Here is a 27,517-nt window from a genome sequence, read left to right on the forward strand (position 1 = left end):
AAATCAAAAAATGCTTATTATTGTTCCATAACAATAATATTAACACTCAATGCAAACTTTTTTGTCCAATGCATGCAAGCGTAATATAGAGTGTATGTCACCACGATATCATAGTTTATATTTGCTGTTTCTATTCATTATCATAGGATATAAGTGTTTAATAATGAATAAATACAGTTATACAATAATAATGCAACTTGTGTGGCAGTTCAAAAGTCATGTGATTTGTGATTATGTGATGTAAAATTGGCATACTTCAGAAATCAGCGAGATGTTATAGTCCAGAGTCAAGTATTATTACATATTAACAACTATCTCAAGTTTCTGTTCCCTGTTGTCAAAATCAGGCCCAGCAGGTGGCACTCTTTCATGTGAACGCCTCTCTTTTTATGAGCGTGTGTGATGCTTGACATAGTTGGGTGTATAGTTTCAGTGCTGTCCAATTAGGGGCTTTGCACACAGTGTGTGAACAAGAGTGGGATTTAACCCAGGATTTGATTACAATAAGATGGGGGTTGTATTGCATTATAATAGTTAAATTCCCAAGGCGGTAATAGGGCAGGTCTCCGTGTACAATTACTGTATCTATTTCTTGCTCCAGCTAACACAAGCATTTGATATCAACTTGACATGATCACCTGAACTCATTTGACAATTTTAATTTCCCTGCACTGAATGCGACAGTGTCAAACTGTTCTCTCAGGTATGAAATAAATGCGTAACGTATCAGTAATGGATTTTCTGCCACTGGTATGCCTTCAGTATAGGCAGTTCATTGTGGTTCCTACGAGATGGTTATGCCACCACAGTGCAGGAATAAAACCTGATGGTCCAGTTTAGTGTGAACTGTCTAAATTATTATTATAAGTTCCAATGTTTCCAACACATTTATCAAAACATAGAGATGTTGGATTGGCAACATAGCCACTGGTTTGACTGAATTTCAGGGTTATGTCTTTGGCAACTACTAAAATAAAAATGATTAATAGAAACCGATTTGCATAGCAAGAAAATGTGACATTAACAAAAATGTATCCAATAATATAAATTCAACAACAAAAATAATTTAAAAAAAATCCTTTTGTTGATGTATCTTCTGAATACAATTACAATGGGTCAAAAGTTAATCTACATAAAATATGGAACGCCACAAATGTCTCTGTCTCTCCAAAAAGCAGGTTTGTATGTGCTTAGTGATCTCCACAGCCCTAGGAAATAGTATGCAATAGACGTTTCTATGTATGATGTGAACTGAGACTATACTCTAACAAGGAATTCTGTATAATTTTCAAAAATAGCCTACCTCTTCGTTGTTTAACATGTGTGGAACTTGGAGGAAGTGTTAAGTATTTCACTACCATTTTATATACAACCATGTATAACAGAAGCATGACAGATATGCATGTTTAAATTTGTGTCGTACAGTCAAAAGAACAGTCAGATAATGACGTGCTGTCATACAGTTACAGCCTTGTTGATTGTGTCACTTGATCCACGTGCTTGCCTCTGTTTACACTGCTGCGTGATGACGTCACATCGGACCCCACCCCGCACGTCGAGCTTCCTGGCAGCAACATGAGAGAACAGGACGAGCTGCAGCAGCCAAGCGAACAACCTGCAGACTCTGAACATTAACTACCAGAAACAACAAAGCTCAGCACTAACGTTACAATGGAGGATGCCGAGAAAGGTAATTCATTTGCTGACATTTCTCTCGGTGACTATAATGTTACCGAAAAACTACTTTTGTCTCACATTTAAGTTAGCAAATTCGCTAACTTTGGGCAGTAGCCTACCTGAAGTCCTTTGAGAACATATGCTACTTTTTAAACTCAAATAAAATGCATTTTTTTGTGACATAGACAACAATGATTTAAATAAAATAAATATTTCGGATACATCAAGAGTGCCAATAATATCAAGGAAGTCGAATATTACACAACATGCATTACAAAAGCAGACGTTGAGCTAACGTTACTTCAGTAAAATATAAACGAGGAAGTCATTTCCATTAAAGTAAACAATATTTGGGCCAAAAGTTTGACAAGCACTGAAAGGTACATTTTGTGTAGATTTGATTCAATTAAACAATATGATGAGGTGGTATTGGGCTTGTACATAGTTCTGGTGAAAAATAAATGTTCTGTATATATTTACAAATAGGTTACACCCTTTGGACAGTTTATTACATGTTTTCTAGCAGCACATACCTATCACTATATGTTGAAAGAATGTGAGGTGGGTTAGTTAAGTCAAACAGGCACACGTGTGGGAAAAGTATTTAGATATGAAGGGAGGAGGTGAGTGGTTAAACCACAGGTATGCTGCGAATGCATTCTTCCATTCCTGACTTGTTTCTACTCCTACACCTACCTGAGCTTTTTTCATCCATTCCTGCTAGTCAGCCATCAGCTCTCTCTAACCTCGACACCACTTTCCCTCCCATCCTCCTGTTGTCTACATGTACTTGCCTATTGTGATAGCTGCTTCTCATCTGTTTTGCTGCCATTCAAGAAAATTTGCAGAATTAAAGCTTGTATGGAAGACTCAGTTTAGTTGATAAAAAACACTATTTTCTTGTATTTTATTTGCACACAACATGACCTTGTAGTTATTGTGGAAAGAAGCAAGTGACAGAGGATTATTTGTTCACCTCAAGGGAATGCCAGGCAAACAAGGCACAGACCTTACCTCATTTCCTGCCAGCATAAACCCCCTGCAGAAATGTCATTTCCTGATGTCTGCATGCTGTATTTTGTGTTTTTTGGCCTCAAGGTGAAACATACTGTATACTTTATGGAAAGGTGCAGCATATTTTTTGTATATCGACGGATATAACCTGATGCTAGTCGATAATGTGTGCTTATTAAATTCAGACGGATTGCAATATATGTTAGCCAGACTGTCCTGTCGGTCTCTGTCATCTCAATGTATTTTTATTTGTCTCTACTTGTCTGGCTGCTTGTCTTGTGACCATTGTTCCTCTTTGGTAGTGTAGGTCTTCTGTGCTTTACAATATCTCTAGGTTTTCCATTAAAACATCACATTATTCTTCGCTATGTGTGCAGTTGATGTACCAGCAGTTCAGGCTGCAAATATCTTGTTTTGTTTTTTTGGCCTTGAAAACACTAATAGAACAGTAATGCTTCTGTTATATAGCAGAAGTACATTTTCATCCTTCCTAGTTGTTATTGTGTCCCGAATATCATCATAGGAACTGATTAGTTCTCTTTTTATTTAGTCACAGTCTCATGGCAACAGTAGCTAAAGGTCCTTCAATAGTCACGCTTTTGTGCAGGTCTCTATGGTTGCTGTATCCCGGCACCATCTGTATCTGCATCCTTGTTAAGGGTTTTCCTTGTCACTGTCACCTGTTGGATTTCAGCCTGCTCAGTCAACAGTATTTGAGACTAAAAGGCACTTAAGCATATCGTATCATTACAGATCTCCCCTTTGATTTTGTTGAATCAGCTTCTTTTACAATCAGTGTGCTATTTCAGGTAAAACATTACAAATAACAGGGTGAGAAGGAGCTAGGTTAGCAGTTTTTAGAAGGAGGGCGGTCAGTGTGCATATTGAGTGTTCTGACTGGTGCTTTTCAAAGGGTCTGTCATGGGAGTGGAGTCTGCTTTCCTCTGCTTGAGTGTACATAAATGACTTTGTTGAATGGATTTCCCCATAGTAACTTCAGATCATATGGGTCCTTTTTTTGCTTGAGTTGGAATTTATTTGCTTCAGTACTTCTAGCCTAATAGTACATTGTCTGGAATTTGAGGTTGTCTATAGGGCCTACTAAAGATGTTCCGATACATCTTTATCGTTGATATCGTCGATATCGTTGGTATTGGGAAATAATGGAATTTATGCACGGATCTGATACAACTTAAAAAAGAAAAAGAATGAAAATCTACGTTAAAGTAGTTGATTTATGTTCTTTTTCGGCTATAGCTGATTGACAAACTGGATAAAAAAAGAAAGTTCTGTGGCATTCATTGTTTGTGTAAGTTCATGTTTCACAAGGAAAACAAAGATAGGAATCATATCCAATCCATACAGGGATAGTAGTGTACAGCTGTTAAAACATAATAAAACATAAGACACACCGGTATTGGATCAGTACTCGGAATCGACTGATACGGACGTTCAGGTATCAGAATCGGTATCTGGAAGCAAAAAATGGTATCGGACCATCTCTGGCGCATAGTTTGTCCATGCAATATATTGTGGAAAACATGACTGATTTGTTAGCATTTGTGGTATTTGAATGCATTTTTACTTGCAGTGTAAATGTAAATAAAATAACATGTTTAATGTTGAGGCCTCATGCTTCATTTGCACTATTTTTAAAAAATTCAAGTATATGCCTAAGTTAATTTCTAAAAAATTATCTTTCTTTCTGGGGGAATTTATTCCAGTGCTATTGCAATTCCCCTTAAGGTGTTACTCCATTAATCTGCTCTTGAATACCTCATTTCATGTATCTACATAAAAAATGTGGAATTTTGTAGCTTGACAAGAAAAGTCACACATGATCTATACCTTTTGGATGCAGTGTTTGTGTCTGGTATTTTCTGCCTCCTTGATAGAAGCTGACGGTCTTGGCTCATATCAGCATACAAAAATTAAACAGTCAGGCTTACTAATATCATGTTTTTCAACTCAGATATCTAATGAGATGGATCAGGATCAGTGGCATACATTTCTGCCTTATTAGATTTCAGTGAGGCCCAACTCTGCTTTCAGCTGACCAGTCAGAAGAAGTCTGCCCAGATAACAGCCACACTAACTATCTACAGCACCTAAGTAGTTTGTGTTAGAAATGCTTTTCACCAGAACAAAATCAAACTTTCAAATATGTCCATGTATGTTTTTTGTTTTTGTTTTTTTTTACAAAATACCAAACATACAACTCGCAACATGAACAAATCCCCACCCACGCAGACAAAAATCAAGAAATGTGTGAGTGTGACGTGATTTCAAGTTATCGTATGTATATCATCTGTGGTATAAAACGTTCTGTACAATGGGATGACTATTCCCACCCTTAAAAGCTATAGGCTCAGCTTACTGCAGCAATGCGTGAAGAGCAATGGAAATCACTGTGACAAGACAAGTTGTACCTTTTTATAACCCAAATATAGTCACATGCATAGCTACTTGTAAGCTATGTATCATGTTTGTGTAAATTATTTCATGTAGCACAAAAATTTAGTCTTTTATTGTCTCTGTTCCAAAACTTTGTAACACAAAGAAGAAACTATAGAAATTGTCAACTCATATAATGCAGTGGCCTTTTCATTCCTTGTCGGTGTATGTATTTTGCCTTTGTCTTTTGGGAGAATTTTTCATGAACCTGTGAGATTTGGCAAAGCAGTGGTCTCACCTGCTTAGTAGCTGTGGCATCAGACGGAGTATCTCTTAACATAACACTATAGAGAGAAACTTTGGGCCTCACTGTCAAATGGGGCACAGTAGGTATAAATGATCAACCCGTACGTAACCTAAGATTCTGTCATTTAGTCCTTTTTTTTTTAAATCACTTTTTTTTTTCAGCGATGCACTAGAAATTGATAATTTGGGCCTACATATTGCATACTGTGCCAAAAACAGCTGCAGGCCTATCTTCTGATTCCAGAGGGACTGGAATTTCTGGCCCTATGTTCGACACCTCTGGATTGTTGTTTCTTTCACATCAGACAGTTTTCCAGTGCCTCTGGTCTTGTGAGATATTTGCTATTTCTCTCTCAGTTCCGTTGTTTATCAAAAGGAAATATTTTAAAACAAGGCAGTCAAAATCTTAAGCACAGGGTATTAAAAATAATTTTTTATTCAAAAATATTTTTATTTTTTATTTTTTGATACAATGAGGATCTCCATTTAAAAACACAGAACGTCCAGTTTAGCTGCGACAAGTTGTTCTTCTTGTAATAAAGATCTCATTGACAACAAACACTATATTTTTGTATTCTCGTTACATTTTTAATTTATAAAAAGTTAAATAAATAATGAACTTTAATATAAAAAATACTAATGATTAATCGATAGTTGATCGTTAAGTTGAATCGAATGCCCATCCTTAATGTGCAATATCTGTGTTACCTCTGAGGTGTAGCCACTTTTTGCTCTTCTTACTGTTTTTCCATGATACACGTCATGTGAATTCTGTTGCCACTCTCTCTGCATCCCCAGTCATCTATGTCTCATGATTCTTGTTTTAGGTTAATCATGTGACAGGGTATGCCATGAATAGTAAGGTAATGGATTCCATGCAGTGCTTCATTAAGCACTTGAAAATGGTTCCTGGTTACAGTCTAGGTGGATGAGGACCATGGGTTGTTCTGGTTTATAAATCAAATAAACAATCCAACCAAAGAAAAATCCTTAAAATGTGTGATGTTTGTAGAATTTGTATTCCTAATAATTAATCATCTATCCAAATCAAGCGAGCCAGTGATTGTAACATGAATCCAATTTTGCTAAGATGAACTGGTGAACAGGGCTGCAGAGTGGAACAGTAATAATCAATGTGTTCATTTGCAAACCAGTCTGATTTTTATTCCCTGGATCTCTCTCTTACACACACACACACACGCACGCACACGTCTTTTTACTATGTAAAACAACATTGTTGAATATGTCCATGTGAGACTCTCCGTAGCAATACTGATGCAGAGTTTGGGTTCTTCCCAACAAAAATGAGTCAAAAGACATTTGAGGAGCAAGAGAGGAAGGATGCTGGTTAGGATTCATTGTCCTTCGTGTGGGCCTATTTTAGTGCATGATGTGTGCATGTAGACTTGGAAGTTGATAGTTTGCATTGAGTGACTGTATGTGTGACACTTCCTGGGCTGACCTCGCTGAATGGAAACACTGCATTGAAGCCTGACTCGGGAGAGGCACAGCACTATTACATTAGTAAGCCTTGCATTTTAGTGTTGCGTGACCCAAGTGATTGTACAGAACATCATCACTTCGGTCATTATATACAAAATGTCAGCCGTTCATAGTTTTTTTTTTATAGTACACACATCTTTAGTTTCAAATTGAAAACTTCATTCTCCTCACTTTGTCACAGTTGTGAAATTTGTCCCCCAGTGCTTCAATTGCTCCAAGATCCTCTCTAAATGTGAAGTATTTCCTGGAGAAGATCACACAATCATGCTTGTCTGGCTCTTAATCACAGAGAAGTGGTGGACAGGAAGTCAGTATATAGAAAACGGTTAATTTGAGTTAGTTTCAAAGTTGGCATTATGATTGTGAACATATCTGTAATGATCCGGAGCCTAGTTTATAAATGTGGGGTACGCACAAAAGAAGACGCCGCTCTTCTTAGGGCCGGGACGGTATGGAGTTTTTCTTTCTGCGGTTGAAAAGCAAGAAATTCCTGCTGTAGCGTGGTATGAGTTAGAGTGAGAATGTCAGGTGTCTTAAGGAGAATTCCGGCCATTTTTTACATTAGTCTTTATTGTCATAAACAATGCGAGTACTTTCGACTGAAAAAACCCTGAACTGAACCAATGCAGGCAACACGGAGTAGCTGCAGCTACGTGTATGAGCTTCCACTGAGCTAAAACGGCTGTTGCCGGGGCAAGTTTTAGAATGCCTTTGTGCCTCTTAACTGGCATAAAATGCAGTTAAAATGTCTGTGCAACATGAACAAGGCCCTTACGTGACAACAAGATGCGTTTTCAACTCAGACGTTGTTTATTGACCTACCCTGGTCCCTGTCTCGATCCTGCCAGGAGCTAGTAGTTTGTAGCTTGTAGCTGGTAGCTGCACTTTAACTGTAACATTGAGTGAAAGTCCTATGCTTTGTTTTTCTCTCTGCACATGATGTGGGTGTGAATGAATGATAATTTGGAGCGTTTCACTGACTATTTAAAGGAAACTATGGGCGTGAAATGAAGCCGCCACAGCTGCCCCACATTAAGAGTCAATGTGATTTATAAAGGGAAACCGGCGTAGGACGTGCATGCACGCAGTTTAATAAATCAGAATATTTCTGTGTGCACTCACGCGTTTCGTTAGTATGCCACTTCTGATGCAAATTTGCCGCACAGTTTTACAAATGAGCCCACAGATGTTTGTTTTAAATTATGTATCCAATATTAGTCCCACAAGGTAAAATTACATTAGCTTTTCTCATTAGCTTTCACATGTTCACATGTTAACATTGTCAAAACCATAGCTTTTCCTTTTCAGTAATGGAGAGTGATAACATTTTAGCGGATTTGCTGCTTTTTCTATCCCTACAGTTCTTTTTTAACAGTCAGTTTTCAGTCTGGAGCAAACTTCTGTGTTCATTTTGGCACCTAGGTGTTTACATTAAAATGTTAGTCATGCTTCCTACTCAGAACTTAAAATAATCCTGATCAATACAGCTCCACTGTACTCTCACTTTTTTGTCAACTTTTATGCTCACGATGAGTTCCTTCCAAACCTTATGGTTTTTACAGGGCAATGTAAAATTCTTAATAGCCTCTACATCAAATAAAATTACCCCTGGAATTCCACCAGGCTGCTTTTCCACTTCACTGTAGCATTGAGAGTATCAGCAGGTGCCTGCACAAGCTTGCTGTCTAATGACACTCCTTGAATGTCTAAATGAATTGAGACATGACCTATATTTTGCATATTCCTCTCTTCATGCAGCTTGAATTTCTACCTCATATCTCTCCTTCCAAAGCTTTAGCGGGACCTGACATTAAGACTTTGAGAATTTGTGGGGATGATGTTTTATCTGGTCGAGTGCTTATTTACTCTGCTCTTATGACCAAGTGAAGTGATTATGATGTATAAGCTGCAGGAAATAGATTTCTAAAATCAACTGGAATTTGAAGTAAAGCAAGCCCTCTTCCTAGAGCTCTCCCTATCCCCTCTCTGTCTAGCCCCTCCTATCAGGCGAGCACAGGCACGCAGTGGCTTCATACAGTAACATTTACAAGTACAAATCAATCATTTCATCCGAAGGCATATAAGAATGACTGTTTTCTTTGTAAAGCCCTTTGAGATGACAAACTGATTCAAAGTTCTAGCTAACCACATTAACATGAACTTGAATTAGCTACAGCAGTATTGCTGTTATGTTATTGATATGGACTGTTATATAGGCAAAACAAACTATTTAAATCAGCTTGGGTTCAGAAATTGTGATGTGGATTTTCTAACGTTTAATGACACTTACGACCAATTTAGAAAATAATCTGATTCATAATGAAAACAATGATAATGTGTAGCCCTAGTATGTATACACAAAACACACAGGGGCACATGCTCTCTTTACCGCACAGAGCACTTTTCTTTTCTTCGCACACAATACCAAGTGTAGCCTCTAGCATCCTCTCCACTCCATTCTAGCTGACTCGCATTACTGCTGCTCCAAGGTGGACTGGCAACCCTGGATTAGCGCTTCGCTGTAATCTGGGACACTGCAGATTACGCTTTTCATCCAATGCTATCCCCCCCCCCCCCCACACACACACACACACACACACGCACACATCATGTGACCAGCCCACACAATTGGGACCTCTTTTATTATATACGTTTGACGACAGTAAGTGAGGGAAGGAATTGACAGAGAGACGTGAAACCGGAATGTCCCGCAGTATCACTGCAACACGTGCAGCGGCTAGCATCTAAAAACGACACTGATTGCGCAAATGGATGTTTGAAGGATGGATTGAGAATTGACCTTTGGGATTACGATGGAGAGGAAGAGGGAGAGTGTGAGTGTAACACCTGCTTGAAGGGACAGGTAACTTATTAACAGCAAGAAAGGAGCAGAGGGTATACAACGCCTTGGCCTGCTGCAGAAACAGAAAATGGAACCCTGCTTCACTGTACTCTCGCTTTAACCACCTGAATGCGGGCAGCTGTTACACACACACACACACACACACACAGATATTGTGTCCTGCTGTCGCAGACGCCACAAGTCCAGGACGCTGTAAACAAGGACGCACAGAGCTGACACGCGCCTGGATCACATGCAGACAATCAGCGCTCGGCTGGCTTTGCTTAGGTAGTGGTAGACAAACATGGAGCCCCTGGAGGAATACCACTCTCCGTTTGACTTTGAACAAGGAGTCAACGCCAGCTACCTTTACCTCTCCCCGGCCTACAGTGACACGCCGCCCAGCTCGCCAGCTGTTAAAGCCAGAGGTAAGCGCAAGGGAGAGGCCGGGCAGAGGATGTGAGGACTGTGTGTGTTGTGCATAGAAGATAACTAGGAGGTGGTCTCAGCCTACAGAAGCTGTTCACTGGATTCTTACAAAAAGCTAAATGTAGGTTATCTAAATAAAAGTACTGTTTAATATGTGGGGGGGTGGGTGAGCAAGGCTAAAGGCTGAAAAGACGATTTGCATTCACTTAATTACTGTAATGCCGCGTCTACTGTATTTCCTCTTTCAAATGATTTACTGATTTTTTTGTGCATGTTTTGACATATAAATATTTTCACTTGAGACATATCCAGTCAGCGCTTCTTATTCCCATGGTATTAATTCATGTTAGAGCTAGTAATGGCACAGCCCAGTCCTGAGTTTATGTTAACACCTTGCCAATGGAAGGCTGAGAAACTTTGAGCAGCTCTCCAGAAAGCTAGGAGGAAAATCCCCCCTAGTATTCGTGGGATATGTATTGCTTGTGATTCTGGTATCTCGGTCTTCGGCCAACACGCTGTCTCAGTTTCGAAGTATTGTTTTGGTGTCTAAAAGGGAGAAAAACGTGAAAAGGTGCCAAAGTTACAGGAACCAAGGGATGCTGGTAGGCAGCTTTTAAGCTAAGCTAACCAGCTGCTAGCAGTAGCGTCATATTTTAGAGCCAGACATCGATCTTCTCATCTATCGGCAAGAAGTTGAATAAACATATTTCCCAAAATGTTAACCTTTTCAATGACATTTAATGTACATACCATTTTGGAAATAAGATGATAACCCTAACCTACCAGGCAAATTCAGAACAAGATGTTCTTGTTCATTCTATGGGTAACTGGCCAATTAAATAGTGTTATTTAGCTTACTAGCCTACTGTGTTTACAAGGGGCAATGTACCAGGCCAACCCATGTCTTTTTCCTTGTACCATGATGTTAGTGGGTTCAGAAGTTCTATAAAATTTACAGTGCCAGTGCATTAATGAAATCAACTCTTAGGTCTTTTTTGGCCTCTTCTCACTCTAAACCTCAGTATTGCCTTCCTTCTTGCTGAGGTACAATAGAGTCCTAATTTTATTTCTCTAGTAGTGCCTTTTTTTTAATCCTGCCTTCACACTGTTTTGTTCAACTCTTGGGTTACCTTTTTATTTTATTTTTTTAACTCCATCATATTTATGTCCTTGTTTCTATATCTATAATGTTATTCTGACCCCTTGAAAGACCAGACGAAAAATGACTCCAGAGACACGTTTGTGTTCCAGCTCAGTTCTGGCCCAGTACATTCTCCTCCGCTGTTCTTTTGACAGACAGAACTCCTTTTGCTGTCCCCTCACGCTGTCAGAGCCCAGGATGTCTCCACCTAGAAAAATATCTGTATTATTGATGCCCTGCCTCTCCTACTGGGCACAGCTCTACCAGAGACAACAACATCAAAGACAAGTGTGTTTACTGTATACTATATGTGTGTGGAGTGAACATATGACTATGAGCGTGAGAGGGATAAAGTGTTTTGCTTGTCCCTCTTGGTTGCCACCTCATCAAACAGCATCTTAAGCATCATTGATTCTCCTAGTCCTACTCTCTGGTACATTTCACATAGTTGCCTACTTCCAGCTTCATTTCTTCTCCTCATCCTCTATGACAACTGAGCAGATGAACAACCAAAATCAACCTCCACTCCCATACCACCTGTTCACTGTCACACGGCAAACATGGGCACAAACATGTAAACATGTCTGTCAAAAAGCGGACACGTGACTCGCCAAGTAACAGGTGTGAAAGGTATCTAAAAAATTATTTTACCTTCCAGGTTCCCAGCAGCATCCGGACTCAATCCCGGAGGTGGGAGAAGATGCCGTGACGTCTGTGGGTCCCTCTTCTGCTACCCCCGCCATGACAGAGGAGGAACAGCGGGAGCTACAAGAAGAATTGGTCAAGGTCAGGACAGGAGAGATCAGGGATTAAACAACCCTTAGTTCTGTCAGGTTACGGCCACAATATGCATACACCAATTTGATTGGGGTTTTTGAGTATAGCGTTGTATGCTTTGAGCATCTTTTAATTTCAAACAAGGCTAGGTTGTGTTCATATAACAGTCTTCCATAGAAACAAGATGCTCATTTCAGGTCCCTTGTTGTCCCTGTAGCTGATCCAACCACTCACCTTGCTTCAGATGTTGGATTTGTGATGCCCATGACCGCTTATATTTACAGCAGCTCTTTTGCCAAGAGTGTATGGGTGATCTTGTTTGTTGCGATTCATCAACTGAGGAAAAAATGAGTGACATTTCACATTAGTTGAAAATGAAATAAGTCAAACTCTCACATTATAGAATCGGCGCTGCCAGGTGTAGTGCCTGTATTCCTCTTGAATAATCAACAAATTGTCTGGTTTATGAAATGTCAGAACCAAATCCCAATTTCCCAGTGACAAGTTGACATCTTCCAATGTCCTGTTTTATTTGACCAACAGTCCAAAATATTCAATTTGCAATGAAAAAAAAAAGCAGAAAAGTCAGAAAAGTTTAGCATTTTTGTTTGAGGTTGAGGATTGAAAATTGAGGATCAAAATGCTTTGTGGTTCATTTTTTGAAGCTGGGCTAATAAATCAATTTGCTTTAATTAAAAAACAAAATGTATAAGATTAATGTGCATATTTAAAACCTAAAAAGATTACACATTTTGTGTGTGTGTGTGCGTGTGTCTGTGTGTAGGTTGAAGATGAGATCCTGACTCTGTCCCAGGTGTTGGCAGCCAGGGAGAAGCAGTTGGCAGACATTAAGAGGAAGCTGGGCATCACACCTCTCAATGAGCTGAAACAGAACTTCACCAAAACCTGGCAAGAGGTCACCACCTCCACGGCGTAAGTGCTTACCTTCCTCAGTATGTTGACGTTTGACCTGAGAGAGCACTATATTTCCTTGTTACATAGTTTCTCATTATGACACCTTGCCAATCAAGCTTTTGCCTCATGAGTATAGGCATTTACACCTTTTATGAGAAACGTTTTGTAGTAGCTTGTCCTTTGACCTCACGGCCAACTGCTTTATTAACCAGCATTTTTCAAGACAATGTATCTGCTGCATGTTTGAAAATGTTTATTTTTACTATTTTGCTGAGTGTCTTGAAAGCACGATCAGCTGACTGCAGCATATGGGAAACAGTTTGATGGGTCAGGAAATAAACAGCATTGTAATGCTTCCAGGCTTTTTAAAATGAAAAAGACATTGAAGTTTAGTTCAGACTTTGATGCCATCTTCAGTTTTTTTTTTTTTTTCTTTCCTTCACTTTCAAATCTTCTCTTTTTGATCCCCATCACTTCTCCCTTCCTCCCTCACTCTCTCTCGCTCTTTCGGCCTCCCTCTTTCTCTTTCAGCTATAGGAGGACATCTGAAACACTGTCTCAGGCAAGTCTGAAGGCCACAGCAGCGTTCACCAATGTTGGCTCAGCCATCACCAGGAAGCTTGAGGATGTCAGGTAAGTCAGATGGCAACATCAGCATAACTTTTAAAAGTGAAGATTTTATCAAGCACCAAATCTTTGAGAGACCCCATTACCCTCTGTTCCACTGAGCAGTGGAATTTTGTAGAAATTGCCCAGGGATCTGAAGATGCTAGTTAAGGCCCTGACACACCAAGCCTCTCGTCAGCCTTTGTCTGGGCCTGAAATTAGCACTAGAACACACCAAACAGACTCCAGCCGACTGCCAAGTACCACGCACGTTTTGCGCATGCGTGAAAAACTCCCCAAACCAGCAGGCGGCGGTAATCTATTCATTCAACAACACTTTGATATACTCACAACAAAACGGCGTTTTCTCTAGCCAGCAACGGAAGAACAGAACAGAGCCTACAGTCCCTCTGCTTCACTCCGAGCCTGGAAGACCGCGATACCGGGAGATGGCTAACTGGACTGTGTCTCCCCCAGGCTGTCTAGTTTATTCCACTGCTGACTGCAACCATCTATGTATAAATGTAGTGGTAATAACGTGTGTTTTGTGTATACAGTTGTGGGTCCAATATGTTGATGCCATAAAAGTACCTCCATTAATTACCAGTTCTACCACTTATAATTTGAAATGCCTCTTCTAATGACATTACAGTTCAAAACTATTAGCTTACTCTATTATCTTCTCCTTACCATAACATTGCTATTTGGGGTAGCCGTAGATCTAATATACTGTATGGATTCACTGTCCTCAAATTCAGCTTTTAAAGTGCCAGCTCTAACCAAGACACAATTGTTAATATTTCCTGTTTAAACAAGGCTTAGGAAACAGCCACACTTCATTCTATTTGAGATATAGCTCCAATTGACCCCCAGATCCTAATCCTGTTTTCTCCTCTGTCATCCGTCTTCTCTCTGGATTACTGAGCTGCAAACAGGATTATCAGGCCCCTCAAAGCCCCAGTGTGCTGTGAAATGCAGCCCCACAAATGAGCCTCAACACAGAGCTGGTTTTGGGGTGGGATAGTGAGTGGGGTTAGGGGCCAAAGGGGGTGTGTGTATGTGTGTGCGTGGACAAGATATATCCCCGAAATACAAAGGGCTTGCACATACCCACTGTGTTAATACACAATCAATCTAAATGGGATAACGTAGGATTTATAGGATATAGGCTACAGTATGGTTTGTACTGTAAGTTTCTCTCTTTGTTCGGTCTGTGTAAAACTGTCTGCACTATGCTAAGATGACCACTAATGACCCCCTTTCTTCTTCACAATGCTGTCGGATAGCATGCGATCATTACAACATTCGGCTAGTATGCCGGCCATGAGGTAAGGGGAAGTTGTGTTAAAGCGACTGGCACACAGTGGTGCCCGCTGAGCTCCACGTTTTGAATAAAATATGAGAAGAAAAGGGAAACTTGTTTGGCTTTAGTTGTGCATTTTCATGTTGTGGATTGTATAAAAAGGTCTCAAGTGAGCACCATGAGGTTGCCAAGAGCGACCAACGCTAAGAGCTACTTTTTGAGCTATCAGTGAAGCTGCAGCTTTTACAATCTTGACTAGACAGACCTCTGTTTCGTCGAGCTGACGGGGGTCTGGCAAAGATCTTGAACAACATGGAGATAAAATGCACCTTAGAAACCAGAGGCAGTAACGGTTAGCTGTGAATTTGGAAACATTCAGAAACAAAAAAATACATTCTGTCTAGTGTACTTTATTGGTATAATCACACTCCACTGTTTCTCCACCAATTTTTAACTACATTTGTGCTCAATTTCTCCTGGTCTGAAGTAGTTTGATGAGATGCAGGTCTGGATGTGTGAAATTAAAGCTGTAATTATTTTCATCAATGAATCTGTTGATTAATAACTAATGAAATGTTTTCGAGAATTTAAGGGGATGTCTTCAAACTGCTAATTTTATCCAGGAAACAATCGAAAACACCAATGAGATGTACTTTACGGTCATAGAAGACTAAAACTAAAACAATGAATTGATAATCCAAATAGTTGATGATGTTACAAATCTATTTGATATTAAAACATTAAATGTATTCCATTCATACAAACCATTCAGACCTATATCCAACAAAACACACTCATCTTTGTCTTCCAGCTCCATGTGAATTTGTTTTTTCATTAGTCTGCCTGCCTTTTCATTAGTTGTACAAATCAAACTCACCCTTTTGTAAATGTTACAGGTCGATATTTTAGAGGAAAACGTTCACCGTTACATTTTCTCATCTAGTTCATTCGATACTCTCTTAGTTATATTTTTTTGAAAATCACCACGATTTAGGACCTTTTTAGAAGAATAGAATGGGGTCACTTTGAGTATCAGATACCATTACCTTTTAAAGGTGTGACTACAGTCATATCCTGCTCCGTCTTCCTTTACTTTCCCAAGCATATAAGGTGTATACTGTAAGCATGTCAGATAAAGTCAAACACTGTCGGTCGGTATGTGATTTTGTTGTTTTATGTCTCTTTCTTTCACAGGAATGCACCAACTTTCAAGTCATTTGAGGAGAAAGTAGAGACTTTGAAGGTAACTGTATAAAAACTGGATTAGTGGCCACATTTTCAGCAATTCACATTTCCAAATGTTTAGTTGGCCGCGTGTTAAAGCCCTGGACTGTGTATAGAACTTATAGAATATTAGGATTTACAGATCCACCAGGAATGTAAACCGGAAATGTCACTATAGTGCCATTGTATTTGCATTGTGTGTTGATCTCTGGCAGCTCAATGAAGTCTTCTCAACCTGGTCCGATGGTTTGTGCATGAGCCTAACTCAGTAATAAACATAATTCTTACAATCGCTATGTAATATCTCTATTCATAGCTTTATCGAATATTTATAGAGGTCACAGATAGTTCATCAACTCTTTTCAGTGTCAATAAAAACAGGAATTCACCTTTAAAACCACTGTTTCTATCAACTTGAGACTGCGTAACTTTTGCTGAACGGAAGATTGTCTTATTAATTCTTTCAAAGGTTCCATACAAATTGCTTTAAATAGTTCCAATAACAAGATCTTGAATTTTAATAGGATGTTTTGTATTTAGGGATTTTTACATATATGCATTTTAAATTTGATCTCTGGTAAAAGCTATCATTTTAACCTTTATGTTACCAGAAATATTCATTTTAAATGTGGTTGCTTTTTTTGTGTCTGGATAAAACCCTTTGTTAACTTAAGTTATGGGAGTCAATACTTGAATTATTCTTCCTCGTCTTTTCTCCTCCCCCTGCTTCAGACCAAGATGAGTCCATCAGCTTCCACCAGTAACCCCGGCGAGCAGGACAGCCCCAGCGCCACCACCGAGTCTTTGCTCAGTCAGCCTGAAGACTCGCCCACCCAGGAGATAAACTGAGACTTGCCTGACCCCCCCCCCCGACCTCCCACCCACCCACCTTTCCTCACTTGACCTTCCAACCCCTAGACTGTCAACACTCACCCACTAAACTCTTGTGTGCCAGTCTCCTTTTATTGGAAACTAGTGACTTACCACAGCCTTTCTTATGATCTAATTGTCTGGTCTTTTTTGTCTGACACTTGTGTTGGTTGTTATCTGGTGGGGAAACTGAAAGCACGGGATGCAGGAATGTGGTCTTGTGTCGATCGTATATTTTAATCTATTCTGGCTCGCTGTAGGAGAAATCCTCCCTGCTGTATAACATTCCTTTTCTCCTTTCCTTTACCTCATGCACTCCTTATTTCTCTGTCTTTGTCTAACCAGCAAAGCTCAGATGCCAAACATGCTCCTAGTTTATTTTTTCTTTATGAAATTAAAAGTTTAATTATTTAGATTCAGTGTACAAAATTGCACAAATACAGAAATATTACAAACCTATTTTCACAAGTACTTATTTTGTCTGCCTCCTTTTTGGGGCCATTCATGGTTTACTATGGGTTTCCGTTTTCTTGGTTACATTATTTTAGTCAATCATAATGTAGTCTAACACTATGTTCAAAATATGAAAGTATGCTTTTTTTGTTTGTTTCATATAGGTACTATGTTTTGTAACCACAGTACTAGGCCACTTATACTAGTGTCACGGCTGCAGCCACAACTCCAAAGCTTATATTTCAAAACATACTTTAGAATAAAAACCCTCCCTTTTCCCATTGTTAAGAGTCCGTCAAAATCGTATCTCCACGCTTAAATAGTAACAGGAAAACAGCCAAGATCAGCAGAACATAGGCAGGGAAAACACAGTCAAGGTTCAGCCTTGACCCGAGGTGAGAGTGAAATAAATGTCTCTTTTAGAGCCAGAGTCAATATTTAAACACTTGTTCATTGTTACTGCCTGCGAGGTAACACCCAGTCTCTCCCCTTTCTGTAATACAGATAAAAGCAAAGCAAGAGACTGCTCCGGCTGTTATTATCTAACAACCAGTAGCTGGACTATCATGGGTTTTTGGGAATCCCTTAACTTTTCATTCCAGCACCAAAATCAGGTTAACAGTTGTCCAATAATTGGGTTTATGACTAAATCCCTGCAAAACTAATGATATTCATGTTTGTGCTAAATAGCAAATGTTAGCATGCTAACCTGCTAAAGCAAGATGGTAAATATGGTAAACATTATTTCTGCTTACTATCAGCATGTTAGCATGCTGATGTGCCTAAGCACAGCCTTGTTTTGAAAGTTTCTAGGAAACATTTTCAAAATCTTTTGATAATTGCAAGGTTGTATACAGTAGGCTATTTTCTGAAAATGCTGCTTTCACACAGACCAAAAAAAAAACATTTTGAATATTATAAGTAAGTATATATATAAAATCCATCAGCGTAGTATCAACTGATTTACAATCTTTTGCTGCTTCACAATAGCCTGGAAACCAGACAAATCGGCAAGCTCATGTTGTAGTTGCTCTGGCAACCCTGACCCTTACATCAGCAGTTTGGTCTGCTTATTTTCTGTTAAACTATTAAACAGTGACTTTAAGAGTTGTCTGATATGCACTGGGTGACTGTAGGGCGATAAATACAACGTGGTAAACAGAGCCAGTCTGAACACAGCCAAGGCTTCCTCTGGTACACAAAGGGAGGACACGAGGATTTAACACGTATTTCTAAAACTTCTCCTGAGCTTGGGCAGGACTTGGACCATTGGCCAAACACTTAATCATTAGTGATGCAATGTGCCACACAAACTGTGAATCGGCGTCCCGAGAGGACACCACATAAAGGCCAGGGCTATTCTTTCTTGACAGAAAAGAGTTGACAGAAAATAGATTTTCCACTGTACAGTATCTCATGCATCGCCTCACTTTCCAGCCATGACCTGGTTCACTGAGAGAATATATCAAAAACTTTTATCTGGCATAAGGGTTGTATTTGTATTTAGTCATACAACACACATTTGTTTGTTTTTCAATTGGAACTGTGGAGTGAAGATATGCTCTAATAAAAAAATACCTCTGAAGCAACCTTGTTCTGAGTCAATGTCTTTATGTAGGGAATTTATTTAACTTCCGGGGAATTTCCCTCAAATACAGAATACCTCTGTTTGACGGATGTGACCTTAACACATCAGCGTGTCCAATATGGGGGAAAATTTGAATCTACCTACAGAAGGTCAAAAAAATTGACTTTCTTTGAGAACAAAACAAAAACTCATTCAGCTGTGGTGCCTCGATTGAACACAAGAGGGCGGCCAAGAACAGCAGCAAAACCTGATGGCTTTATTTATTCTTCATCCAGACCTCACCAGATTACCTTATGCTTAGTTTTAACTGGTGAATATTATATTTGGTAGATCTCTCTAGAAGTTCATATCCAGGAGGACACTGAGGAGAGTCCCAAAATCTCTGTGATTTTATTACAATTATGTCATTTATCTATGCTTCTTTTACTGGTCTGAGGTGGGCAGAGCACACAGCAAATTAAGCTCTAAATAGAAATTTTTGACTAAAATTTGAATCAAGATTTAAGGGACTTCACCACCTTACATTGTCATACTGTAATAGAATAGTGAGTAAAGATGTAGGGAAATGTCCAAGTCCTTTTAAAAGTGATGTCAAAAATACAAACTTTTGACTTGAATCTTTTGGCCAGTAGAAGGCCACCAGGACACCAGCATGATGTCCTGGTGTCCTGACAGGACATCATCGTGTGGAATAAAGTGATTTAACACACAGCACAGCACTTAGACAGTTTCAATACACTACAGAGACATAAATACACGGTGACTGAGGCCATCACTTTTAGGCAGTATATATAAACTCCTATTGCACACACAGAAACTCACACACACACTTTGTCTCAATCCATCATGTCCAATCCAGGAATAAAGCAGGCTGATTGACTGACATGTTCCTGAGTCTCTTGTTAGCTTTGTTGCACCTGATAGTACTATAAACTACACATTTATCATTTAAGATTTTTGATTTAATAAGAAACTAATTCTAAGCTCCGGCCTACCTTCAACCTGAGCCTAAATGTTTAAGAGTGAGCCAGATTAACTGAACTCAACTGTGTGGGTCTAAATTTTAACACCAGCAGGATCATTTTCCCAAAATGCAGAACAAAGGCTTAAGAACATGACAAACAACATTGTCCCGATTTGCCTGAACAGCAGAGGTATTTACTCGAAATTCTGAAGGCCTCGTTTTAGATATTTCCCCCGGAGAGAGCACAGAGGGGAGATCTGATTGGATAAAAGTTCTAATTTATTAAATCCACTGGAGGTCACACAACTGAGGATGGAACCAAGGGAGAGACTAGCAATGAAATTACGGTAATAGACTTGTGGCAACAGACTTTGTAAAATACATATGGAATAAATATTATATTTTTTAACAAAAAAATAAACATACAGTTTACACCGTTAATGTGTTTCAGGGAAAAGTCAGGTATTTGTGTCAAAGTATAGCTAGAGAAAGTAGGCTACTCATGTTGCAGAATGACATTAATTATTCTGGATTATTGAATTATAATAAATGATGCATTACTGTGTGAGCACTTAATGGAGGTAAGGCTATTATTACCAATTGAATATACAGTAGTGTAGCTCATATTTTAAAAACTGACCAACTATTTTGTGTATAAAAATCTGAATCTGAAGAATAACTATAGCTGTCAAGTAAATGTAATTATTTTAACTGTTTGTCTCTGACATGTAGAAGAAAATTTGAAAAACTTAGTAGAAGTAACTCAAAAATGTACTTAGTTATATTCCATGAATGGAGTGTCTAACTTGTACTTTTGTACTTTAGAGTGGATGTTTTTCACGTAAAACGTTACTGAGCAAAGTGTTCCTTGAGATGAGTAAAGACACAGTGACAGCAGCTAACAAACAGCTGCCAAAAATCTTTATTCAGTTATAACCAGATGCTTTCAGAGTCCTCCAGTAAAACAGATCACTCTGGAGACGGTAAACTGTACATTGAGTCAAACAACAACAGCACCAGAACGCAATTTGTCAGAAAACACAATTTACAACATGTACGATGGCAGTTTCTACACACAGCGAACAGATAAAAAAAAAAAAAACTGATACAGGAGTTAACAGTCAATGTGTATCGATTCTTCTTTAAGAAAAATCATCATATATTCATAGAATTTCATTATATTGTGGAAAAGAATATAAGAAAACATCATTGGTGCAATAGAGTATAGTATTTGTGATAGAACAGATATATTGCAAGTGCTTTGTGTGTTAACAATAATCCCATGTAGGCTATAGACTGACTGGGTGACGCTGTCTGTGTGTAATATGATGAAACAGGCCTTGTTTCAAATGTGCAGAGAGAGAACATTCAGTTTAAACATGGCTTAGTTTGTGTATGTGAGGTTTAACGGCAAAAAAAAAACAACGTCAGAAATTGTACCAAATTGCCCTGTAGGTTACAGTGAGAGTGTACACACACTTTGATGTACTTTATAAAGGAATTGATGTTTTTGGTAAAACGTTAATTTGGCTTCTCGCCGAGAGTTAGATGAGAGTATTGATAGCACTCTCATGTCTATACGTTACAAGACAATATAGCAGCTGGTTAGCATAGCGTAGCATAAAGACTGGACACAGGGAGAAACAGCCTAGCCCTGTCCTATACCAGCACCTCTAAAGCTCACAAAAGCATACATTATATCTCACTTGTGTCCATACAAAAACCAAAGTGTTAGCGGGTTAGCAGAGTCAAGCTAACCCGGCTTGCCAGCATCTAACTGCACTTTACCTATAGAAAGAAAAACAGACTCAAAACATAGTTCAGGGTAGAGGTACTGATGTTGTTACCTTTGCTCCAGATAGAGCCAGACTAGTTATTTTTCCCAGTTTCCAGTCTTAATGCTAACCTAAGCTAACCAGCTGCTGACTGTAGCTTCATATTTAAGGCTCGGACATGAAAGTAGTATCGATCTTAGAATAAAATCTAGAATACCGACACACAATGAGGATCATGCAATAGAGTAGAGACTTTTTTTTCTCCATCATTAGTCCCTATTTGTTCTCCTATTAAAACCTCTTGCTTGGAGACGTTGCTGGCTTGGTGCAAACAGGCACAATACATGTATTCTCTCGTGTTTGCCCCTCTCCAATACAAATCATCCTGTTGCAAGTTAACTTTGGATTAAGTTTTCTGATGTGAAAAAACAATATTGCTTGTGTTAAACTGATCCATATGTGTTTCTTTCTTCCTCCGTACCCTCCCCCTTGTTTTGAACCTCCTGCACCCTCACAGCCAAGGGAAGCTACTGATTTCATGCACAACAATGATTCCAATCAACTGAGGTCACAGATGGAGCCGGTAATACAAATGCTGTTTTTCACTACCATCATCAATTATTCAATGACTCGGACACAGGCGTACACAATTGCAGCTCCCTGCAATCCACTAAGATGCTGAAAATCGTCTTTGAGCTTGACTCCCGATGCCTTAATTCCTCTGCACCTCAAACTTCTATTCAAATGCCTTAATAGAGCTGACAGACAAGTGCACAGCATGTGTCTACAGCCTGGATAAGCATCTCTACAATCACTGCATCAAGTAAAATGTCAGTGAGCTTTAACCGAATGTAATATGAATGTGGGCTCCTTGCATTTCTATTTGGCCATTTGATGGAGGTCAATGCTCTGCAGATGCCACTGTTTATGATAATGAAGCACAGAAGCTTTGGCTGACCTGAAACGCAGCATGGAGAGGTTTATTATTCCATGGCAATTTACAAGTTGATAACACATGAGGTTTGACAGCTTGCACATTGGAACATGCTTTTATGGCCGCAGGAATGGCTTGATCAAGAAGTAGACGTGCACACGCACATGCACAGTAAGCTTTTATGCTCACACTTTCCTCACACACAGACAAACAGGAGGAGGTGTTAATGCTACATTGAGCAGATGGGGCGTACCTCAGGCGGTCATGTGAAACACACACTCCATCGTTTCCTGCTGCACATGCACGCACACAAACAAACACACATACATGCTATCAGCTCCTTGGCGGAGCAGTGCATTTGGACTAGTAGCCCGGAGATATGCGAGCAGCTTCCACCAGCGAGCTCTTCGCATCATCACAGGATTAGACCTGAAGCCACGGGGACATATGTTGAGCAGCATTGGCACACATTGCCCCAATGACATAATCGCACACTGTTGGCTTTACACCATTCACTCATATTGTGCCTGTTCCGTGTGTGTGTGTGTGTGTGAGTGAGTGAGTGAGTGAGTGAGTGAGTGAGTGAGTGAGTGTGTGTGTGTGGAGGCGTATCGGTTGTGTGATGTGAGCTTATGCATGAGCGCAGTGCAGTGCAGTGAAAGAAGTCCTGCTCAAAAGGTATTTATGAAAAATAATACACAGGTAACAAATGTTTGCAGCTGAGATATTTAGTTGCATTTTCAAATGCTTGCTTGATAAATTCTACTTGATGATTGCTGCAGTTGCATGAGAGGTGCACTGGAAAACGGGAAAGAGAAAGTGCTAATTTAGAAACATCAGGCATCTTTAACCTTTTCAGCGCAGAATGATAATTTGTTATCTCATTCATCCTGCACTCATGATGAAACACCAGGCCATGTATTCATGACTCCTATGGGAGCTCTTCCAGTACTTTTCTCTACATATACAGTGTGTAAAACAAGCAGAGTGGTGAGGAGAGGCTCTGGGAGACAAGCATTCCTATTGAAGCAGACAAGTGTTTGAAAAATCTGGTGTTGACAACCAACCTTCAGCCAAATGACATTTTTTTTTTTTTTTTTTCAACAATCAGATATTTGAGGAAAATGATACTGATTGGAGAAGACAAATTCAGTGAGATCCGGCCAGAACCTTTTTCCTTTGTTGTATATGAAAGTAAGAGCTCACACATCTCCAAACAGTGTTAAATACTTTCCCTTCTTGTCCGGCCCTGTTCACCTGAACGCCACATAAAAAAAAACGAAACATTACAGGACTAATTTTCCATTTTGAGAAACACGATTATTTACTAACTTGCCGAGAGGTAGATAAATAAGTCTGTGTCTATTTTCTCATCTAACTCTCAGCAAGTTAACTAATAATCTAATTTCCCCAAATGTCTGTCTGTTCCTTAGAAATGTCCTCAAAAACTTGACTATGAACTTGACGCTGCTCAGTAAATGACATCCTGACCCCGTTTATGTCAGAAAATGTAGTGTTAACATTTTAAAACCAACTGTGTCACTAAATGTGCTGTCCATGTACAGATCTGGAGAAGGAAAATGTGTTGCATCTAGGATTAGTTTACAGTCTAGAAACATATATCAAACGTGTACATTTAGTCTTCAAAAGGATATAAAATGCAACCTACTGTACCGGCCCTGTCAGGGTGGAGAGCAGCCGCTGCCAACTGTTGTTTTACCTTTTAGAGGGGTTAGTTAAAGTATCATGAGCAATACATATTCCTTAATTTTTGACAATTACTACAAGATTTTCTGATTACACATATGGAAAATATCATCCTGTGTGATTTCAGCAGAGGGTCGGGGGATGCAGGTGGGGAAAGTAACAACTGAGAAACAAATCAGACCTCTTCATAACTCCAACTGTTCCCATCACTGCAACACTCATGTTGAGATGCACAGCCTCCTCCAGTAATCTGTCTTCCACAAGCACCCCTTGTGGGACTCTTGTGGGACCGGCTAACTGTTAATACACACACAACAAAGATGGAGAGAGCCTCACTCAGACTGGGACAAATTGGTCCGTGCCGGCAGGGAATCACAGGTACTTATGGCTCTCTAGTACAGATTTGAAAACATATGACAGAACGTTTTTTTTGTTTACCAATCTGAAGCTTTGAAAACAAAACTCCGTAATGTGCAGTTAAAATAAAATAAAGGTGTACTGAAGCAACTCTGGCTGCTCCCAACCTGTCATGGATGCCAAAGAGACAAACAGAGCACATTTACGTGTATCTCATAATTTCCTTATTTGCATGCACATGCAGTATTAAAAATACAGTTAGACCAGAGCATATAGTATAATATACTCAATATACAAAAAAAAAAAGAGAGTAAAAATCCATTGTGACAGTCATTAGGTTCTTGAGGTCTACATGATTGTAATAAGATAAAACAGCCAATGAGATGATCCAGTTTAAGGAAAGAGTGGGTCTCTGGGTTGCATATTCGAGTTCAAACTAAAGAAGCTGTGGCTGAAATATTGTTTAATCTTTAGGCTTTAATATTCTGAATAATTGCATCCAATGTTAAAATACAGGCTAATGAGAGGGATTTTCTTTTCTCTCTTTCCGCCTTATTATCATTCACCCACCTTCACACAAAGCAGGTGATGACTGAACAGCTCCTGCACTAAAAACGGATCATCTCACCGACTGTTCCACATGCGGTTTGCTGAATGAGGCTTCCTTGTTTGTTGCTTGTGTACAAATGGGAGAGAGGAGTCATAAGTCATAAGTCAGGATCAAAAAATAGTTCAGAGCAAAGAGTTGAAAAGTCACTCTTAGACGTTGCGACGTCTTTCTAGAACCTAGGCCAAAGGGGCCTCTGAACGCAACTCACAGGACATTTCTTTGTAAAACAAATCTTTAAATCGTAGGTATAGAAAGCCAGGCCCAGAGACATTCTATCATCGGCGCCGTGGCCCTCCACACACAGTTTCTAGTCAAAAACATGGCGACTGGTGAGGTCCGCTCTAGAAACTCTAGGCTTATCAAGGCACATTCAGGACTTCTGCCCTGTTCCTTCCTTCAAAGATAACCATAATGAGGGCAAAACCACTCCTGGAAACCAATGCTAAGGACTTTTAAATCAACTATGTTGTCTCCCCGCCCCTCTCCCCCCTACATTTCGTCCTCTTTCTAACCTTACTCCTCCTTTACAATCCTAAATGAAAGAATGAAGGCTGGAGGGACCCTCCTCTTTTTATTGACAACAACATCGCCCTGGCCGTTGCTCTGGAAGGAGCAGAGATCGACGGAGTTGCCCCTCAGCATGGTTGCCATGGGAACTGGCCCCATGGTTGGCGAGATCTGGACACTTTGAAGACACACTGCTACTTTATCTATACTCAGGGTCGTGCAAGGCAACGCTAAGACTACTCATGTGTACTCGACTGTGAAGATAGTCAATTTCTTTCTTAAAAAGTCAAATTTAAGAAAAAGTCCAATTACATTTCCAGTCATTTTCACATGACGTCTGAATCCACAGAGTGCCAAATGCTCCCTGACTATTGTTGAGTGGTATTTCTACAGAACATAGGAGGGTCTGTGAGCAGGAGCTGCAGGCGACCAGGGCAGATAACGACCCTGTGGGCATCTGCTCACGTTTTATCGCCTGCTAGAAGTGGATGATCAGCTGATGTGCATCCACAGAGCTGAGAGGGCCTCCTGAAAACCTGTCACTCTAACTTCAATGTCTGGATCTGGAAAAAAGTAGGATTTTTTTGTCAGGGATGTCACATAAACAAACTGATACACACTGATACTGTAGCTTAGATATAGTGTACTGCAGCTTAATCTATAAATATTGTAGCATATATTGACCATTACTTGGATAATATAAGTGTCAGCCTCTTATCACAAACAAGTATTGTCATGTATGAAATATTGATCTCAGTGAGGATCAGGTACATAAACCATGTATGCTTATAAAACTGTCAACATATGAACTGCTGTTAAAGTAGCTACCCTGGACAATGAGTGCATGGACATAGCGTGCGTGTGTGTTTGTGAGGACATGTACATGGAGGGTCCCTAGTAACTCACAAGAGTTGATTTTTACACTGTCCGTAGGCAGAATTATGCTATCTTGTTTTATTCAACTCATAAATCACAGCTGAACGCTCAGCCCTTTATTAGGCGGCAGCGGAGGGGGCAAACACAGCAGAGAACAAAAGCCAGACCAGCCGCTCCATTTGAAGAGAAAAAAACCCTCCTCATAAGTATTCATATCACTCTCACTAGAGAAAACAAGACCGCCTATTGTGGCTCTTTGATGCCACAGTTTTAATTCTGCTGTGTGAGCACTTGTTTATAATGGCGGGTCATTTCTAAATTCATGTAGAGCTGCTCACTCCCCCCAGGGTTGCAGGGTTGAGAGCTTACTTCTACTCCAATATGAATGTTAGATGATCAGATCTGGAGGTTGATGCCATATGGCAACATAAGAATGTCAATTTGGGAGTGAAAATATATGATCCCTCTTTTTCTGCCAGCTTTGCCCAAAAGGAAGTAAATTATCCAATATTACAAACATCTCACAACATTGATGAAACATATGTTATGTTGGGTAAGAAAGCTAACTTTTGGACTGCTAAAACTCTGTGATGTCAGTTAGGATTAAGAATGCAACTACGCGTAATGCTCAACAGCTAGCTGTCATGTGTAATGTATTTGGAAAACTTCCAACAAATTGGAAACTTCACTCCGTCTGGAGCTTTCGGTTGTATCGCATGGTCTTCTTTAGCAGATTGAGTTGGCT

The 27,517-nt window shown here is 39.6% G+C and overlaps 1 protein-coding gene across 3 annotated transcripts; it reads left to right on the forward strand.

The window, feature by feature from the left end:
- The first annotated feature begins 1,510 nt into the window (after positions 1-1,510).
- tpd52 (tumor protein D52) lies at positions 1,511-19,047 on the forward strand. Of its 3 annotated transcripts, none has more exons than XM_034891517.1 (7): positions 1,511-1,690; positions 11,965-12,092; positions 12,868-13,016; positions 13,530-13,631; positions 14,891-14,932; positions 16,102-16,150; positions 16,864-18,939. In XM_034891517.1, exons 1-7 carry the CDS (start codon positions 1,672-1,674, stop codon positions 16,978-16,980), a joined length of 606 nt encoding a protein of 201 aa, XP_034747408.1. In that variant the 5' UTR covers positions 1,511-1,671; the 3' UTR covers positions 16,981-18,939. The 3 variants fall into 3 exon arrangements, with proteins under 3 accessions (XP_034747408.1, XP_034747405.1, XP_034747406.1); XM_034891514.1 differs by lacking the exon at positions 1,511-1,690 and adding an exon at positions 9,896-10,164 and having other exon boundaries at positions 16,864-19,047; XM_034891515.1 differs by lacking the exons at positions 1,511-1,690; positions 14,891-14,932 and adding an exon at positions 9,898-10,164.
- The last annotated feature ends 8,470 nt before the right edge of the window (positions 19,048-27,517 follow it).

The sequence above is a fragment of the Etheostoma cragini genome, chromosome 14 (genome assembly GCF_013103735.1).
Source record: "Etheostoma cragini isolate CJK2018 chromosome 14, CSU_Ecrag_1.0, whole genome shotgun sequence".
Lineage (NCBI taxonomy): Eukaryota > Metazoa > Chordata > Actinopteri > Perciformes > Percidae > Etheostoma > Etheostoma cragini.

What these genes read in the sequence shown, in the direction of transcription:
- tpd52 (XM_034891514.1), top strand. Translation starts at nt 10,041, where the DNA reads ATGGAGCCCCTGGAGGAATACCACTCTCCGTTTGACTTTGAACAAGGA. An exon ending in GAGGTCACCACCTCCACGGC is followed by an intron (nt 13,017 to 13,529) that starts GTAAGTGCTTAC and finishes TTTCTCTTTCAG; the next exon opens with CTATAGGAGGACATCTGAAA. An exon ending in GCTAGTATGCCGGCCATGAG is followed by an intron (nt 14,933 to 16,101) that starts GTAAGGGGAAGT and finishes TTTCTTTCACAG; the next exon opens with GAATGCACCAACTTTCAAGT.